At 31.6% G+C, this 18,306-nt stretch overlaps 1 protein-coding gene across 2 annotated transcripts; it reads right to left on the bottom strand.

Annotated features, from left to right (window-relative positions):
- Window positions 1-1,820: 1,820 nt before the first annotated feature.
- Window positions 1,821-16,425, bottom strand: LOC143244788 (protein obstructor-E-like). 2 transcript variants are annotated; one of them, XM_076490112.1, is made up of 5 exons: window positions 16,266-16,425; window positions 8,863-9,345; window positions 5,534-5,722; window positions 5,100-5,301; window positions 1,821-3,113 (listed from the first exon to the last, which is right to left on the bottom strand). In XM_076490112.1, the coding sequence occupies exons 1-5, from the start codon at window positions 16,303-16,305 to the stop codon at window positions 3,053-3,055; spliced, it is 975 nt and encodes a 324-aa protein (XP_076346227.1). In that variant the 5' UTR covers window positions 16,306-16,425; the 3' UTR covers window positions 1,821-3,052. The 2 variants fall into 2 exon arrangements, with proteins under 2 accessions (XP_076346227.1, XP_076346226.1); XM_076490111.1 differs by having other exon boundaries at window positions 8,863-9,360; window positions 16,266-16,386.
- Between the last annotated feature and the right edge of the window lie 1,881 nt (window positions 16,426-18,306).

Below are 18,306 nucleotides of genomic sequence, written 5' to 3'. Positions count from 1 at the left end.
CTTTTTTTAAAGCATTAGCTATGTTTTAGTTTAATATGTTTTAGATCAAGTAAAGTCTTTATTAAGTCCACATTTACATTCTCTACTGAACTATTGACAACTTTTTATATAAGTCAATTTTATTATCATTTCTTGTTATCTACAACGTGATTTTCGTCGGAATATTTTCATCCCAGTACTCAGTATATTATCATTTAAATGCTGGATTTTAAGAAAAAAGCCCGGAAAAGGGACTTGTATGTTTACAAGTAAAAAAGCAAACTTTTCAAACCAGAAAGTAAATTTAGGGAAGGTTTATATCAATCATTCAAAATCAATGTGAACATGATAGTAAGGACATAATTTGCATCATCCTTACTACCTTGTTTGCATAGTTTTTGAAATATTGATATTAGTCATCTCTACATTTGCTTTCCGTTTTGAAAAGTGTTTCTTTATTTCTTTTTATTACAGAGTTTCAGTAGACAGGAAGGCTGTATTTATACCCAATTTTCTAAACACAATGATGTTCAAACTGTAATATTTATTGTATATCTATTATTTGCTAGTAATTTTTGTTTACTCTGTACTTAAGTCTGATAGAACACTAAATGTCTGTAAGAACTTCACTCGATGTTTACACTAGAAGTGTGATTTTTGTAAAATTACTAACCAATTAATAATACTTATAAAAGCGGATACTCCGTTTGAAGTTAAATCACATCAGTAAAAGTGATTTATACCAATCTTTTGGTTTTTGAGTTATGTGTAAATATAAAGCACAAACATCTATGTGTCTATCTCTGTCCGTTATCTAAGTACTCCTAGATCGCTGGGACTATTTCAACTAAACTTTGTGGGATATTGTTTCGAACAAGACGCACGTTAATGGTTAATTCACAACTTCCATCCTAATTATTTATGTGTTTAGTATTTACGTATCTCAGGACGACTAGTATGAGTATTAACACTCTTACTAATAAATCAGATAACAAAGTTCTACTTCTTAGGTCATCTTCAGGTTAATGGAATATTTCCAGGTGTTTCTACGAAGCTGAGTCCTTTATTAAGTAGATGTATCTCTTCATTGCTTAATTGTCGGTCGGATTTTTTAATTACGAGGTTTGTTGGTGGTTCGTTGTGTTGGCGTTTTTTCTGTTGTTGTTGGCACCTTAGTTTATCTAGTTTTTTGTTGTGGCGGATCTTCTTTTCTTTGTCGTTCTTACTATTACTTAAGAAGGTCGTAATGTTGTTCTCTGCTATATTAGTAAAAGTTTTAATACCCATACCAGTGGTCCTGAGATACATTTTTACTTCAAATGGGTTTCTCATAATCACGTATTTAGTATTTTTGACGTTATCTAAGTTCTTATGTGACACTACGTCCTCCTTACACCAAAAAGTGAAACTTTATAATTGAATTTTCTATTAGATAATATACACACAGCGTGTTGGGAGGGCACAAAACATTACATATTTCAGAAAGTGGTCTAACGCTATCTATGTAGGAATGAAATGAAACAAATACCGCCAGTAGTGCAGTGATACATGGACTCATCTGAAGTTTCTACTCCAATTGTCACCATAAGGTTGATATGAAGAGCCATTTTTTTTTAGTTGTAATAACTTCCTGCTTTAAACTGTGACCTTTCAACTTTGTTCTGTAAGACATCTCTGTGATCAGTGGCCGTCTATTTTGTTAGTTTATTTACATCACTGGTTCATGTAATATTCTGTCTCCAGATGGAAGTTAAAAAAATAGCTTATAAAAATCATCCACACAAATAAATTAATTTGTGTAATTAATTTGTGACAATTCTAATGATATTTAAAACCGTAACTTTTCTGAGTATTTTTCTTCACTTTAATTGTCTAATCACAGATAATTTTACATTAACGGTAAAGGTAAAAAAATAGACTGTTTTGGACACTGGCATATTGCTAACCTGAGAGAAATATATCCAAACTTTAAATTCACACTCATTTGAAAACTAAAACACTTTCCCAAACTATTTAGCTGGAGCTACGTTACTATAAAATTAGTATGGTAAATGTGTTTGTCACATGTAAATACGTTTTTAATAGCTGTTTAATGAAATATGGAAAACTTAGAATTGTTTATACAGATTTTCAAAATTTATTATTAGTACAGTGGTTTATAAATTAATTTATATATCAATTAAAATTCATTATATCATACATTTTCATAAAATTATTTAAACATTTTTGCGTACACTCATTTTATAAAAATAAAAGTAATAACTTTTCGTCAATTTTTATTATTACTTAGAGTTTCGAAGGCAAATGTTTCATATGAATTTAACTTGGTATAACTAGTTCCCAGCAATATTATTAATGTGTATCGACTTAGAATATACAGAGAACTCTACATTACTAACAATTCAAGTTTAAGGGGTACCAACGTTATAGAGAAACTAAAACTGATAGAAGCAAATAGATTTTGAAGAGTTATCAGCCAAACTGTAAGAAATATGTGTTTAATATTTAAAATAGTAATAAAATGAGTCCAGTAATATTGTATAAGTAACAGAACAGACTATAAAACTGCACACGTATTAAAATAGACTTTGAAATGGTACTGAGATAACGGACTCAAGTTGTCCAAGACGATACCATCTTTTAACAGACAGACCAGTTGAAGTATTTCACTTATCTAAAAGGTAAACATATATTATTGGTGATTTTGAAATAATATAACAAATACAAACAAGTATATATTCAATATTATGCGGTGGTTTTGCGGCTGTTTGTCAAATTACTTACAAATAACTACATCTCAAAGATGTATAAACTACCATCGTTAGTGGTATATGTTAAGAATGTGTTTTCAAAGAAGAAAAGCAAATATGAATGGGCAACAACTGCAAAAAGATTTTGTCAAACGTTTAGAATCAGATTTTTTAACTTAATTATCATATTTTAAAGTTGATATCACACATTACATACATTAAAATCACACAAGTTAAAAATGGTTTGTATCCGTAGCTGAAAGAAAACAAATTGTTTCTTATTCACTATTTTCGATAGGAGTAATAAAATAACCAGGAGCTTTTCAGCCTTGTAATTTAGCAAGCTTTTTGGGATCCACTTCCAAATCGTCGTAATAATTCTCACTGAAAAATAATTAATCACAAAAATTAGAGAAATTAAGCATGTTAAAATGAGGTCGATAGAAAAAGTCTTATTATATAATATTATTGGTTTATTAATACTGCAAAGTTCGCACACTGGTTTTTACCTATGAAATCATATTTTTTTAATATTGCTCAAAAGTTGTCAAGTTGGACATAAGAATACAACAAAATTTACTCTTAAGCTTTCATCGCCACTGAAAATTCATAGTCCCTTCAGTTTAAAGTTTATTACTATTCTTTTATTTTATGTGGTGGCCCTTTATGACAGCTGAATAAAATAACAGTCGGGCTTTAGGTACATAAATTTACTTTGATATATTTTTCTAAATTACCCCTAGTCTTACATAACATGAACTCGTGAGCATCAACACAAAAATAATAAGATATTCATTCATAAAAACATATAAAACACTCATATTCTCTGTTTCTTCTACCTATTTTACTACAGGGTTGCCTGAAGCAAATTTAGATTAATGAAACCACAAACAGCTACTGATTTCTAGCTTCAATCTTCAAAAGTGTTTGCCACTCTCGATGCCAACAAAGTAAAAAATAAAAACTGTATCCTATACCACCTTTTGCACATGCCCACTGGAGTGTAAATATCACGAGGGATGTGTTTTCCAATAATTTACTTCTGTTTGTATAACACGAAGAAATCAGTAAAAACCGTGCATTTTTAAAGTAATTACTATTATAAATTTTTGAAACGAAAATTAAATTTACATAAGTATTATATTTCTAATACAATTTTCATTATGCATGTTTGCTATCTATTACATTTTTCTGAAACAAAAAAAACAAACGACGATACAGAAGTGCAAGCGTCTGTCGGTAACTTGTTGCCAACCAATGAAAATGAATCAAGATGAGGAAACGATGTTCGTCATGTAACAGTATGCAAGTGTCGTATTTGTGTTTCAGTTAATAGTTTATAGGTATGTCGTGTTTACAGCCATGTATATATTTGTTATTTCATTGTTGTTAAGCTTAAATCTACGTAATGGGTTATTTGTTCTCTGTCGAAGCCAAATGTTAGTGTTATAAACTTTCAGACTTACCGCTGAGCCATTGTATAATAATGATTTTAGGAATTTTATTTTAGTGAATGAAATATTTACTATTTCAGATTGCTTAATAATTCATTATAAAAATAATAAAATATGCTAAAATTGCCTTTAAGAATCAGGCAGCAAAGTGTATACTATCTAACATTGAACTTTCTTCGATAGTACTAATATTGTCAATTTAAAAGGTCAAGGTAACCATTCTTAATTTTGCACTTTATCCAGAGAGAATGCAACCAATCAACAATAACCATTGTCATAAGGGCATTTTCCAGCTTCGAAGTGGACAATGGGGTTGACTGTTACGATTTTAATACGATAACAGCTGAAAATAGGAAACATGTTCAGTGGCATCGCGACGCAAGCTTGCGATATATAGCCCCGCAAGCTAGCCCTGTTGCTAAGAAGTAAACCGTTTTATGAAACCCCAGTTGTAGGTGTACTTATTAGCATTTTGTTATTCTATATGTTCACTGTCTTTTAATCCGCTTAAGTCGATAACAGCGAGTATTCATTAACAGTTTTAACATTATTTGTAAATCTCAAGTTAGAATTACAACTTAAATAAGGCTTACGTATATATATTTATATATATATATATAATTTGATATATTATACATATATAAATGATATATATATCAATGGTATTCTTTAAACACACTTGCATATACTTTGTGCATGCTTCTAATATCATTTTCATTCGTAGTTTTCAGAATTTCATCGTTTCTAATATTTTGTAAAATGGTGAAACAAACACCTCATCAAGAGCCGAGAGTTAATAAACTGTAGTAGTCTTGAAACTTTTGTCTACAAGAACCTTATCATCCTTATCATTATTTGCAAGTTGTAAAGGAAAGTGAAATGTAAGATCGCTTTGTTATTAAATGTCTCGACTTACCATCCTTCCACATTCTCTGCATCCTCACACTGTAGAGTTTTCGCATTAAACACGGTCGATATTCCACATCCATATGATCGTGCAACCCCCTCACTACAAACGAAGAAGTACCTGCAATCAGTTGGATGAGCATGGCGGGTATAAACGCCAGCCTGTTGAGAAATTTCGATAGGATCTGGACATACAAAACCTTCTGCGACTTCTGTTGGTAAAAAATAACACGTTAAACTAAGTCCTATCTTTAATGGTGCTTTCATTAACAGCATTGGTTAGAATGCTTATAATTATCCGACAACAAGAGTTAAGCCCTTTTATCTTCTTCTATTATTGACCGAAATAAAACTCTAAGTCCTAAAAGTATAGCTACAGTTTATAATTGACTTTCAATTTAAAGATAAATTGGTTTTGGACATTTTTTTTCTGTTTACTCTTACCCTGTTGTTTACAGTTTGGCACGTTGTCCGCCCAAACGCACACTCTGTGGTCAGGGTCAAAAGCCAAACCGGGAGAACATTCGTAACGGGATCCCTCACCGTTCCAACATGAGTAGAACACTTGACAATTTTTTTTATCTCCGAACACTCCATACAAGCGAGGGCAATGAGGAGTACTAATAGGTGGCTCTGTAACAGATCAATGTGAACCTCTTTTTGAATACAGTAATACCTTTCCTGATCACTACCACAAGAAGCAAGCATGAAAATACTATACTTTTCAGAAGTAGCATAAGTGTACGAATAAAAACGAGTGCTTTGTTCAGAACAATAAAATCTCAAAAGCACATGTTAACTATGGTCCTTTAAACAAAAGTGAGAATAGAGATAAAACAATGTATCAGGCATTTATTTTGGTTACTACGGATTAAAGGAAGCAGGGATGATAGTTTTGCTTTCAATTTTTATTCTCTAATTTAATCACCAGCGTGAAAAACAAATAATTTTCTTAAAGTTCTAAAATAAGACAACTTTTCTTTTTTGCTCCTTATGTTACGTATGTTAACGTATTACTATTTCGAATGATCAGAAATGTGAATTTGAATGTAGAAGTTAATAAAAATGTTAATATGTATCAAATTAATATTATTTACCAACAAAATTGATACACATACAATTTCATTTTTTTACACAAATATATTTTAAAATACAAACATAAAAACAATACAATTTATAATAACGGTTATTACGAATGACGGGTTTTATACAAGAGTTTTACAAACTTACAAATTATACTGTGTCTTATATCCAGTTTAGAATTGAATATTTTATCGACGATCCAGGTCCACAACGAGCATATTAAGTCTGATGAGTTAATATTGTCACACCTGGCTTAAGATAGCTAGCTGTCCTTTCTTGACTGGCCTCATACTGCTTACAAATTCACTTCTTACCAAGGAATACATTTAATTTCCTCGAAGAAACAATAACGTCCAAAGTAATTCACCAAAGTTGAACTGTTTGTAATGTTCGAAATCTGTAACCATAACTCGGCAAATTCTATAGTTTTCCGAGTATTAAGCGTTAATCACAATTATAGCTTTCTAGGTGTATAGCACACGAACTATAGCTAATCAATAACAATAATACTTTTGTTTCTCGCCAGCTGCTTTTTATAATTATCATGTGGCTTTCTTGACGTTTCAACGCGTTTTCGTAAAACAAATATTGTTTATTCTTACAGTTGGGACGTGTGAAATACGCAGCAAACAATATATGTCACATGCAAAAAAGAAAAGCATGCAGAAACAAGCGTAGGCACTAAAATAAATGTACAACAGTAAATCTATTACATATCACATTGTTAATCTTAAATCTTAACTAACAATATTATTAAGGGCTTATTTTATCATGAATTACTTCATAGTAGAATTAAAACAGATGATTTTATAAAAACAACCAGTTGCAGATAGAAAAACAAACTTGGTAAATGTTTCTCTGATATCAAACAATGTAAAACTTTTCGAAAGAGATCTTATATGCAGATTACTTTTAAGAGTCGTAAATCAAGTATTAAGATCGCTTAATCACAATACAAGCAACATTGCTTAAGTTCTGAAGACTGATGTACGGTTCGAGCATCTTAACCACCTGGCCATGCCGGGCTGTAAATTATTGATATATAACAAGTTACCTAACAGCGTAATGTTGAGGATTTGACAAGGACTGTAATCTTTCACCTCGGCTTGCAAAGTCAGTTAACTGCAGAAAAGAATATTTAGTTAACATCGTTATCAGCAAAATGTTTTAATGATGTTCGGACCCACAATTTAATAACTGAGGCACGATCCTCCCTCCGATTTTCTGACATTTATTACTGTCACAGTAAATCATTCACAAATATTCTACGGATTAGATTATGTTTCTGCGTCATTCGTAGAAACTGGACTATTTGTTTTACTGAAGTTACACATTTTAAACAAAGAAAGAAACATTCACAATTACAAAGAAGTGTAAAATAATTTTGGGAACACTTGAAAAACCGTTCAACATCGAAACACTTTTAAAGGAAATAATGTTTAGAAGTTTTTACAACCTGAATGTCAACACATGGAAAGTAATCAACAATAGCATTGACATTGGTTCCTTCTTCTTCTTTTTTTGTTTTATAAAAGCAGTTGTTACGTGAGACACGTATCTTGACATGTTATTCCAATAGGTGTCTTTGCACACTTACTAATAAGGATGAATTGTGTAATAGTAACTAGCCATTCTTTACAAAGGAGACTCAGTACAGATAGAACATTTTTTTGTGTAAAAATATGTCTCAGAATAGCTGGTATGGGTATTAACACTTTTACTGATAAGGAGAGAACAATGTTTCGACCTTCCCAGGTCACCCTTAGGTTAAGAAAGAGAGTGTTTGAATGTGACCGTTGACAGACACTTCTTAGGGACGAGAGTATAAACTGGTATCGAATTACAGGTGGCGTTACAGATGGATATTAGGTTATTAATTAGTAGAGGTATAAAGATGTTCCTTTATATTGGTTTAATTTTGGTTTTAGTTGTTGTATAAATAGGGCTTCTTTGATTTTGCATTTGTGTTATATTTGTTTCCCTACTTAATATCTGGGTGTTTTCTATGGTATAATTAGAGGAGAATAAACGAACAGGATTCATTTGAGGCATCATGATAAATATTTTTAGATGCTGTTTTTTGCAATGCCGTGTGTCTGTTTAGGATGAATGACCATCGTATAGCATAGCATCTAAATATTCTTGAAAACATCTTAAACGTATAATCTACACGATAGGCTAACCGGTAATAGACATTTGGTTGTTGTTTTTTCATTGTTCTTGTGTTTCTTAGCTTGAAAAAATCCTAACACAAAACGTTAAAATTTGAGCGTATTTCCACAAACAAATATAAAACCTAGTTTAGAATTGAAGCCAGTATCCAATGCACGTCTTGTTTTGTGGAAATGATATTTAAAGGTTTAAAATTTTCTGTTACATCGTGTTTATATCGTAAAAAAATACAATAACAATAAATGAACACGAGTAGTGAGAAGACTTATTCAAGAAAAAGGTTACTGCGGTCAGTTCATACATAAAATGATGAAAAAGCGTATATGGCAGTTGTTACACCCAAACTTTAGTAATATAAACAGTTCTGTCTATCTCTCTATCTACCTATAAATCATCAATAGAGGCTCTAGGTTAGAAATAAAGTAGGTTAAAATCGGCCGATGTGTTTTCTACAAGATGGACATCGTAGTAACTTCTTAAAGCTTGTTAAGCATCACCTAGAAGTAACAATCACTTACCTACTTCAGTTCTGTCCCCACAATTAACAGTATAAGCGTAGGCGCAGTTTTCTGTGAGTTTGTCAAATGGATCAAACACCAGGCCGTTCCCACAGAGCTTTTGAGTAGCAGTTCCGTTGTCACAGGCCCAGAACCTATCACAGTGTGTAGGATGAGGGAAGAAGCCGTACGGTTCGGGACAGGTATATACCTCGCTTGTTTGGACGATTGTGGATACGTCATTCTTTTTATTGACGCGACCAGATCTTCGGGATGGATTAGCGGCCGACTGACGATGGGGTTGCGCCTTAGCATTTGAGGATGTAGTCTGAGACTGTGAAGGGGACTGAGCTCGTGATGGTTGGGTACGTGTGGATGGGGTCCGGCGTCCGGCAGTTGTTTGTATGTTTGTCAAAGGTTTGTTTTCTTTTTCATCCTCATAATCATAGTAATACTCATAATCGTCACTGGAACTCTGTGACTGTGATCTCTGTTGAGCCAAGACTGAAACATTAAAAACTACGTTAAATGAAATAACTACAAGTGTTCCGTGAATGGTATGACAAAAACGTTATACCACCGTTTCGATTAAGAATACATATGTCACTTTAAGAGTTTGCTTAGTTTTAGTTGAAGTGCTATCATATTCTTTCATCTAAATACCTAAATAAAACCTTTACATTTTTATGCCTTTAACAAGAGGTAGTAAGAAAAGTAGATGAATTTCTTAAAAGTTGAAGGGTAGGTAGAGCACCCGCTCACATTACAAATCGCTTTTAGTGGATAAAAGATGTTATAATGTTACTTAAGTGCACGTTCTCGCTTTCAAACTCTGATGAAAGCACGTGGAAATATCTTAATTACAAGAACTGAATAACACTAAAAATAAGGTGGCTTAAGCAGTAGAAGAAAGTACAGATTTACATGAAAGGAATACAATAATTGCTTGACATCTTGAGTAATGTCATTGGACCAGATGTAACTATTTCAACTGTTATTGCTAGAGTTATTTGAAATAATGATGATCCGTTTTGTTTTTTATTGTAAGTTGTGAGTGACTGAAACAGATGATATATTACTTTTTTCTCAGTGACTGGTTTCTCGCATAAACTTCCCTCAATCACAAAATGCCCCTGTATACTTTACTTTTTGTCGGTACAAGTAAACTGTGCAGCAAAATCACAATACGATCTATAATTCTGTCTCTGTATTCGAGTTGCGTTAATAAATATAAACTATCATATATTATATTTTATTCAACACCGTTCTCTCAGGTTGAAGGCAAAAACATAACAAGTAAAATTCCTTCAATGAAATGGCGCAACTAACATTTTTCTCTGGTACTTCAGAAGACAATCTAAAAGTGGGATACTCCGCAAATAAGTCGTAAAATATATATATGTATACATAACATTATAATTATGTTGAAGTAGGAGCTCACGAACTTTAACGTGTCGTTTGATAACATCATACATATATACCATATTGTTCTTTTTAATATTGTTAATAATAAAATTATTATTGAATAAACCTAAGTGTTCATTTTGATATATACTAAATGGAAAAAAATATATATAATGTCATAACTCGTTCCTTTATCTTTCATTACCAGCGTTAGTAACACAAAACTTTACGAGGAAGTATCTGGAAATGTAGTAGAAAGTATAGCAACAAATATAAATAGAAAAGCTAGAGAACGTGGATAAAATAGGTGAAAAGGGAGTTCTATAAGTTTGTTTTCGTTTTTATTATCTTAGCTACTTAACCGAAATTATTGGACGTATTTATTTCTAAGTACTTCTAAACTTGCTACTTCGTAGCTTGCAAGTAAAAATCGCTTGAAAAGCGTTTCTTTCCTAATAACAGAGACACAGCTGTCTTGTTAAACCGGGAGGTAATAATTACAGAATGGCATTTATCCTTATATTACGATTTTTCAAGCACAGCTTTACTATCATATTCTTATTCACAGTTTTCAGATAAATGAATATGACACCTTAATAACTTATTAACATTATCAGTAATAATTTTAACTTGGTAAGTTTGCTTTCAGAAAAAAAGAACTTTAATACTTTATCACTAGACATTTTTTTATTGTTTCAATTTCCACAATCAGAAATCTTAGAAATTTTATAATCTGTAGACAAAGAATCGAGAAAAAAAAATACAGGAAGTTTCTTTACATGTGTCTTAGGCGTGGTTCATGCACATATTGGTAACTAGGTCACATCTTTGTTCTACCGCATTCCAATGTTGTTGAATTTTGTAACAAAAGTTAGTCTACTAGACGGCCGTTCCGCTAGAGCTAGTTTTGACAGAGACGTTTAACGACAAGTGAAAGAGTGATATTGGAATTATCTGCAGATCAGTTTTACCAAATTCTATTTCAAAGGCTAAATAAATTAACAGTGAATTAATACAACACTGTTATAAGTCATATCAAAGTTCATCTTGCTATGCGGTATTTTAGCACTTATGAAAATACTACAAGATATGATACAAAAGTATAATTTTTTCCCATTCGTTTTTGAGAATCATAATGTAATAGTTCCAGTCACCAATATATAGTGTTCGAATCATGTTTTTGTTAATGTGTAATGAATACCATGGTCACTGCATTACGGTGTTACATTTTAAAATCTTATAAGGAGGAGTTTGTCATCTCTTCACTTGCGTGGTTATTACTGAACTTCCTTTATTTACTAGTAAAGTAAATATCATGCTCATACTTCAATATTTAACAAACGTGATCGTTTCTATAACAATAAAGATAACGAAAATTTAGGAAAATCCGATAGAAATATAATTTGTGAAAGTAGAACTTGTAATACAGAAATCTCGACTAGAGCATCTTTAATCTTCAAAATCTAGTCAATAAACGATTTCAACACATTTGAAGCCATAAGCTAAAGAAAATTCAATTCAAAGGATCTTTGAACTGCAAGAGCAGAAATGATATATTCAAGAATTTAGAATCAAAGTTTGTGACACTGACGTAAATATTTCTTTCTTGCGTCAACACCGGTTTTGCTGCCTACGCAATAGGCCTGTATCTATAATATAGAGTTTTGGATGTATGTTCATTTAGGACCAAACGGAAAGGAATATCGGGTACCAGTGGTTCAACCAATTTCAAACACTTGTTATCATGAATCAATACATAATTAGAATGACTGTCAAAACCTATTCTATGGAAACTCAAACTTTCATTACAGTTCATTAGAGCAGTCGTTTTAAATTAGTGGTAGGTAAGGTTATTGGATCATAAAAACAAAACAAGAAACAAGGCTGACTTGAAAATGTTGTATTTGTACTGTGTAAAAGTGCTAGAACAAAGTCGAAAATTATATTTAAGGCAATTTTCAAAAAACAATGGAAAGCAAATCACAGGTGAAACATAAAATTTTTATTGATCTTCACATTTAGTGCAACAGAAACTCAGTAGAAGTGCTTGAGTTCAGCAAACAGTTAATGTTTTGTGTATCTTCCTTCTGTATTAATAACTGCAGAATTCTTTCAAGTATTGTTGCAACATATTTAATCAAATTGTTCTTTAGGATTTTACTCTAAAGATCAATAATACATTCCCACAAAATTTCTTGGGAGTAATTTTTAATTTGTCAAGTTTCTGATCTATTGAATCCCAGATCTGCTCAGTCAGATTGAAATCGGGGCTCTTTACCAATAATACGCAAACAATTAAGTACACCATCATGGATCAGTATGTAATGGTACTTGTGCTGGTCCATTATTCCATATATTTTGCAAATATGTCCTGTCGCCTTAGCAGAAAAACACACCCAAACCATTACACTGCCTCTCCCATGCTTCATGGTAAGTGGTATGGATTGAAATAAGTATCTTTCACCTTTCTTCCGTTGGACGTACAACTTAAGTTTTGAACCAAATATTCCAATATTGGACTCATTCATCCATAACACCCTTTTACATTCATAAACAGTTTGAACTTTTTAGCAAAGTTCTGTCTCTTGACAATATTTGGAAATCGAAGTAAAGATTTTTTAACTTCTACCCAAATATCCATTCCCGTTTGGTCTTCTTGATACTGTAGATCTGGACACTTTTTGTCATTTGAGACATGGTAATTTATCAGTGGCAGTTTTACTTCTGTCCCGAAGGCTGCATAAACGAAGATACTTAGCATCAGCATCATTAAGTTTAGGTGTTCTGCCTGTCCCTTCCATATTTTCAAATCTGCCTGTCACGGTTTAAGAATCTAAGGTGCACTTAGCAGTGTTTGGAGAAATTTCAAATCTGTAGCAATTTGTCGGAGAGTCCAATCAGCATCACATAAAGCTTTATTATGACTCCCTATTCTACTGAGAATACTCTAAGCTTTTGGGGGCCGAGGCATGACAACAAAACTTAATATATAATGTTAAACACCATTTTCAACAAGGCTTATTTGTGGAGAGGTATTGAATTAATTTATTCTAGCATATACGGATACTCTACGCTAACTCATTGCTAGTTTCTTTCTATATAATATGGGATAGATACCATGGCAGTTATTTCAGACCTTAACCTTCATCAATATCTTTAATCCAACAGAACCCATATTACATGCCCTTAGAACAAGTAAAATGGGATTCTAAAGAATGACAAGCATTCGCACCGTGTTTCATTCAGTTGTCAACAAAGATCAGTGAAGCATTACTATAGTGTTGAAATTTACGTTCTGTACTGGTATGGAAGAATTAATCCGAAGAACGACACAATATTCTTTGTTCTAACGCTCTTGCGTTAGTATTTTAAATCGTATTAACTCGCCGAAGTGTAATAAATCGAGCACACAGAATAATATTTCTCGGCTTGTCGTGATATGTTGTGCTATCTAATGTGTGCATGCTATAATAGTTTTCTTATTAGAGCATATGCATATGTATGTGTGTGAAACCATTCCAAAGATATTATTCCGATTTATTTCAAAATAAACGTTTTTACGTAATTATCAAGCTGTTTCAAAAATGAGCATGGGTTAAGCATGCCTTAATTGTATGTTTGTATATATATCATCGTGTTATGTTAAGAATTACCGTGAATGTATAGTCTATAAAAATATATTATAGCTGTATGACGTCACATGAAATTTCTTAAGGTATATAATTAAGAATTTATAATGTTTTTTTTTTTCAATTCGTGTTCAGTCCTTCCTTGGGACAGCGGTATGTTTACGGATTTATAACACTAAATTTGAGATTCGATTTCCCGCAACGGACAGAAAACAGATAGCACATTGTGTAGCTTTTCACAAATAGAACAATAACAACTGATTTAAATAAGTTTAATATTTTAAACATAGAATTCGCAGTTTCCCATATGCAAGCTGTTCATCGAACAAAGAAAAACGTCTGGTATTAAGCTCAAGGTAACCTAAACAACACGCTAGTTGAAAATAATTTACATTTTATTTTAAGAATTCTCAAGGTTTCTGTTTTATTAAATTTCATAGCATTCTTTAGTTTATTTCTTGGTTTAACTACATGCAAACTTATAGAGGGAATGCAAATGACGACCATGAAAGTTTAATAAGTAAAATTTTATCTTACAATAGTTTATTTGTACGTCTTATTTTGTATACATCTGTAAAGTTCATATGAGTGAAGTTTAACCTGATTATACATTTTCATTAATAGCAAGAAACCTAAGAACCATTTCTTAAATAGTTTAACATATTTATTCTAACAAGGTAATCAAGTATCTGCAAGTTGTACAGCTACATCATTTTATCTAATGAAAAACAAGCTCAATTTATTTCACAAGCGTCAAAAGAATTAGCTAGTCCAAGCCTTGGAGTTTTTGTTTTATAAAATTAAGCTAGCATATTGTTCTTTAACGATGCACGTTTTATTTCGGGTTTTAAAATCTTCATTTATTTATATCTCATTTAATGCATAAGGAAACAGATTAATAAAATATTTTTCTATATAAAAAGGCCTATTTAGCTTAAAAAATCGAGCAAATAATACTCGGTTAATTTTAGCTTAACTATTTAGTATTGTCTTGCATATAGAATACGTACATACAGAGTGAAGAACCTGTTCTTTCACTGACAAACAAGTAAAACGTGTAAAACAACTACAGAAAGTTCCGGAGCCGATTCACCGATTTTATTTACTTATTCATTATTTTAACAGGCTAGGAAAACGCTTTTCATAATTAGAGTATTATTAGACACGACAACTGTTATGAAATCATTGTAGAACTTTTTAAAATTTATTTGAAATCAATGCTTAAGATTTATTATAGAAAGATATACTGCTACAGAGTACATCTTTCTACTGTTGTGCCTTAACCAGACAACCGGTCTCAGTCATCACGCTGGTGACCCACATCAGGTTTATCAACCAGGTTATTGTGTCCTCATTCATGAAAACCTTGGGAAGGAGCTTCAAAATGAAGTTTTTTAGTTTGTACGCACTTACAAAAATATGGTTGATATTTATCGAAATGACTAGACGTTTCTCTGAAACTTATTCAATTTCATATAACTTTATATTTCTAGTAAGCGAATTAGAAATTAATTCATATTTATTCCAAGTTTTTATGTATGGTAGATCCAATTTTTGATATGTTCCCACATTACACTACCAGCTACTGCATTATATAAATGATAATTAAAAGTAGTAATATCCAACGAAGTTAAATATGACAAATTTGTTACAAGTTTAAAAATAACATACGATATATACGAAGATGATTAATAATATAAATGGAATACAATTCAAATGTTAACGTTTTTATAGAATAGATACAAAAGTGAATACATTTTACTTGTTCATTTTTTAAATGCTTAAGTAAGAGAGCATGACAAAAAATTACAAAGTTGTTGAATCATTCATTAACTCAAAAAAAAACGTATGTATCAAATCTCTAAATAGCGTACGTATTTTCAATCCTTGAAAATGGATGCATTGTATATATATACATGTGTGTGTGCGTGTATATACATACATTGTCAAATCTAGTAGTAAAATAAGGATAAAACTTTCTTTCTTGGTAAAATGTAAAAAAAATGCAAGTGTTAAGTCTTGATAAATGGTAAAATACTGCTGACAAAATAAGAATCTAACAGTAGAAAGTTGATGCATTCTAATAGTTATATGAATCATAAAATAAACAATATTCTTTATCAAATTTCGATATTATAATTACGTAATTATAACATAAATTCTGAAAATATTAATAACAAAAATAAGTTTCATTTTAATATTATGATATGGAGAAGATATTAATTACTTTTATTAAACTATTTAGCTTAAAATCGAAAAAATACTAAATCAAAGAGAAATATGCACGTAATTATACAAAAAGGAATAAGTGCATATTTTACTTTAAAGTATCTTTTTACTCTTTAACATAGTAACTAGGCCTAAAGTATCATGAAAAGTTGATTTCCCTACCAATGGCCAAAACAAATAGAAACACCACGAACACCTTCATCTTGTCTCAACTAACAAAGCAACTAACGAACGTTTATACTTAAACAAACCTCTCCTTCCTCCGCTCTTCCTTTCTAAATTAACTCGTTTACTTCTCATCTGTTAAAATACCATGACTGCTGCGCCATCTGGTGCGTTCTCCTTAGAATACTATTCCTGACCTAGCTTCGTTTCCAATGAACATTAATATTGAGGAAGCATTGAACCACCAGACGACATATTCTACATTTTGCGTGGTTATTCATGACACGCCTTGATTATAGAACTCCTCCCCCCCCCAAAAAAAACACACACACGAAACACTGTGTTTTGTATTAATTGTTGTTGATTATATGTTTTATTTTTAAAATAAAAGAATAAAATTCAAATAGCAAAGAATATTAAATTATAACGTATTAATAATAGTCATTTCATTAAAATACGTTTGTTTGTTTTTGAATTTCGCACAAAGCTACTCGAGGGCTATCTGTGCTAGCCGTCCCTAATTTAGCAGTGTAAGACTAGAGGGGAGGCAGCTAGTCATCACCACCCACCGCCAACTCTTGGGCTACTTTTTAACAATGAATAGTGGGATTGACCATCACATTATAACGCCCCCACAGCTGAAAGGGCGAGCATGTTTGGCGCGACGGGGACACGAACCCGCGACCCTCAGATTACGAGAACATGCCTTAACGCGCTTGGCCATGCCGGGGCCATTAAAATACGTTTATTGCTAAGTTGTTTAATTCAATTTGAAATTTAATATAGTAATATCTCATGGCATGCACAGAAAGAGGTTTAAAGAAGGAACTGGAGTCATTTGACTGCGATCTACTTACATTGTAAATAGGTTGGAAAATTGTAGTTAAATTTCAGTAAAAACGAGTTGTGACGGATTTACTATTATCTATTCTAATACTGATGTTTGTTCAAGTTATATTTATAAATGTGCATAACTTATGTAGTTAAATCTGTATTGTGAAATACTCGCCTATTCACTATAGTTGTAGAAGATTCTCGGGTGTAAGGATCAACAACATATGTTTGTATTGTAAATACTAAAGGTTGCCATCATTTTTGCCTTAGCTGAAATTTCTGGAAACTTTTCTTTAAAAGTTGTCAAAGGTGACCAACGCAATATGAAGAGACATTATATACTGTTAGTTTGCTGTTAGTTTGCTACAGTTGATATACTATAAACCTAGGATTGATCGGGAAACTACAAATATTTCACCAGAAACGCTTGTAGATTTTGAACATTACAAATCGTTTAACTTCAGCGAATTAATATCGTACGTTAGTATTTCTACGAAGACATTGTATAACTTCATCTGTGAAAAACTCATAAGTGACCAACGAAGAGCTAGCTAGCTCTCCATTAAGTAAATTATGCCAAAATCAACTCAAATTTAATTCGCTAGTCTTGAACCCCCGATAAGATATCAAGGAAGTTTCGGGTAGGATAGAAGACGCGAAAGTATTTATAAGTTTGTAAAACTTTTGTATATAAAAACTATATGTAATAACCATCATTATAAATTGAATTTTTGTTTGCATTAAGAAAGAAAATTGTGTGTATCAATCTTGTTAACAAATATTATAAATTTGATACACCTCGACGTTAGCTTTTAAATTAAAATTAAACTCATCTTCAGGCTATTTCAAATAGTAATACTTAACATAATAAATCAGAGGCTCGATCGGAATAAATTATAATACGTAACAGTGTCTATATATTCCATACTGTAATACTTCATGACTGTGAAACAATAAGCATATGTCTGATAACTGTTTTCACGATTATTGACGGATAGAAAAAAGTAAAAATGTTAAAAATACGTTCTATGTTTCGAAATTGTTCAGTCTGAAAACGAAAGAAATTGAAAGAATCATATCTGCTTTTCTGTTTTGTAACATAGCGTGTGAAATTGTTCAAAACGTGATAGGAACTTTTTAAAGATATGAAGTTTCTGCAAAATAACATTTCTTTTTTTTTCTATTTATGTTTCATACATTATTA

This window comes from Tachypleus tridentatus, chromosome 2, assembly GCF_004210375.1.
Source record: "Tachypleus tridentatus isolate NWPU-2018 chromosome 2, ASM421037v1, whole genome shotgun sequence".
Lineage (NCBI taxonomy): Eukaryota > Metazoa > Arthropoda > Merostomata > Xiphosura > Limulidae > Tachypleus > Tachypleus tridentatus.
Note: the sequence above shows the minus strand (reverse complement) of the source record. Positions and strands in the feature narration are given on the sequence as shown.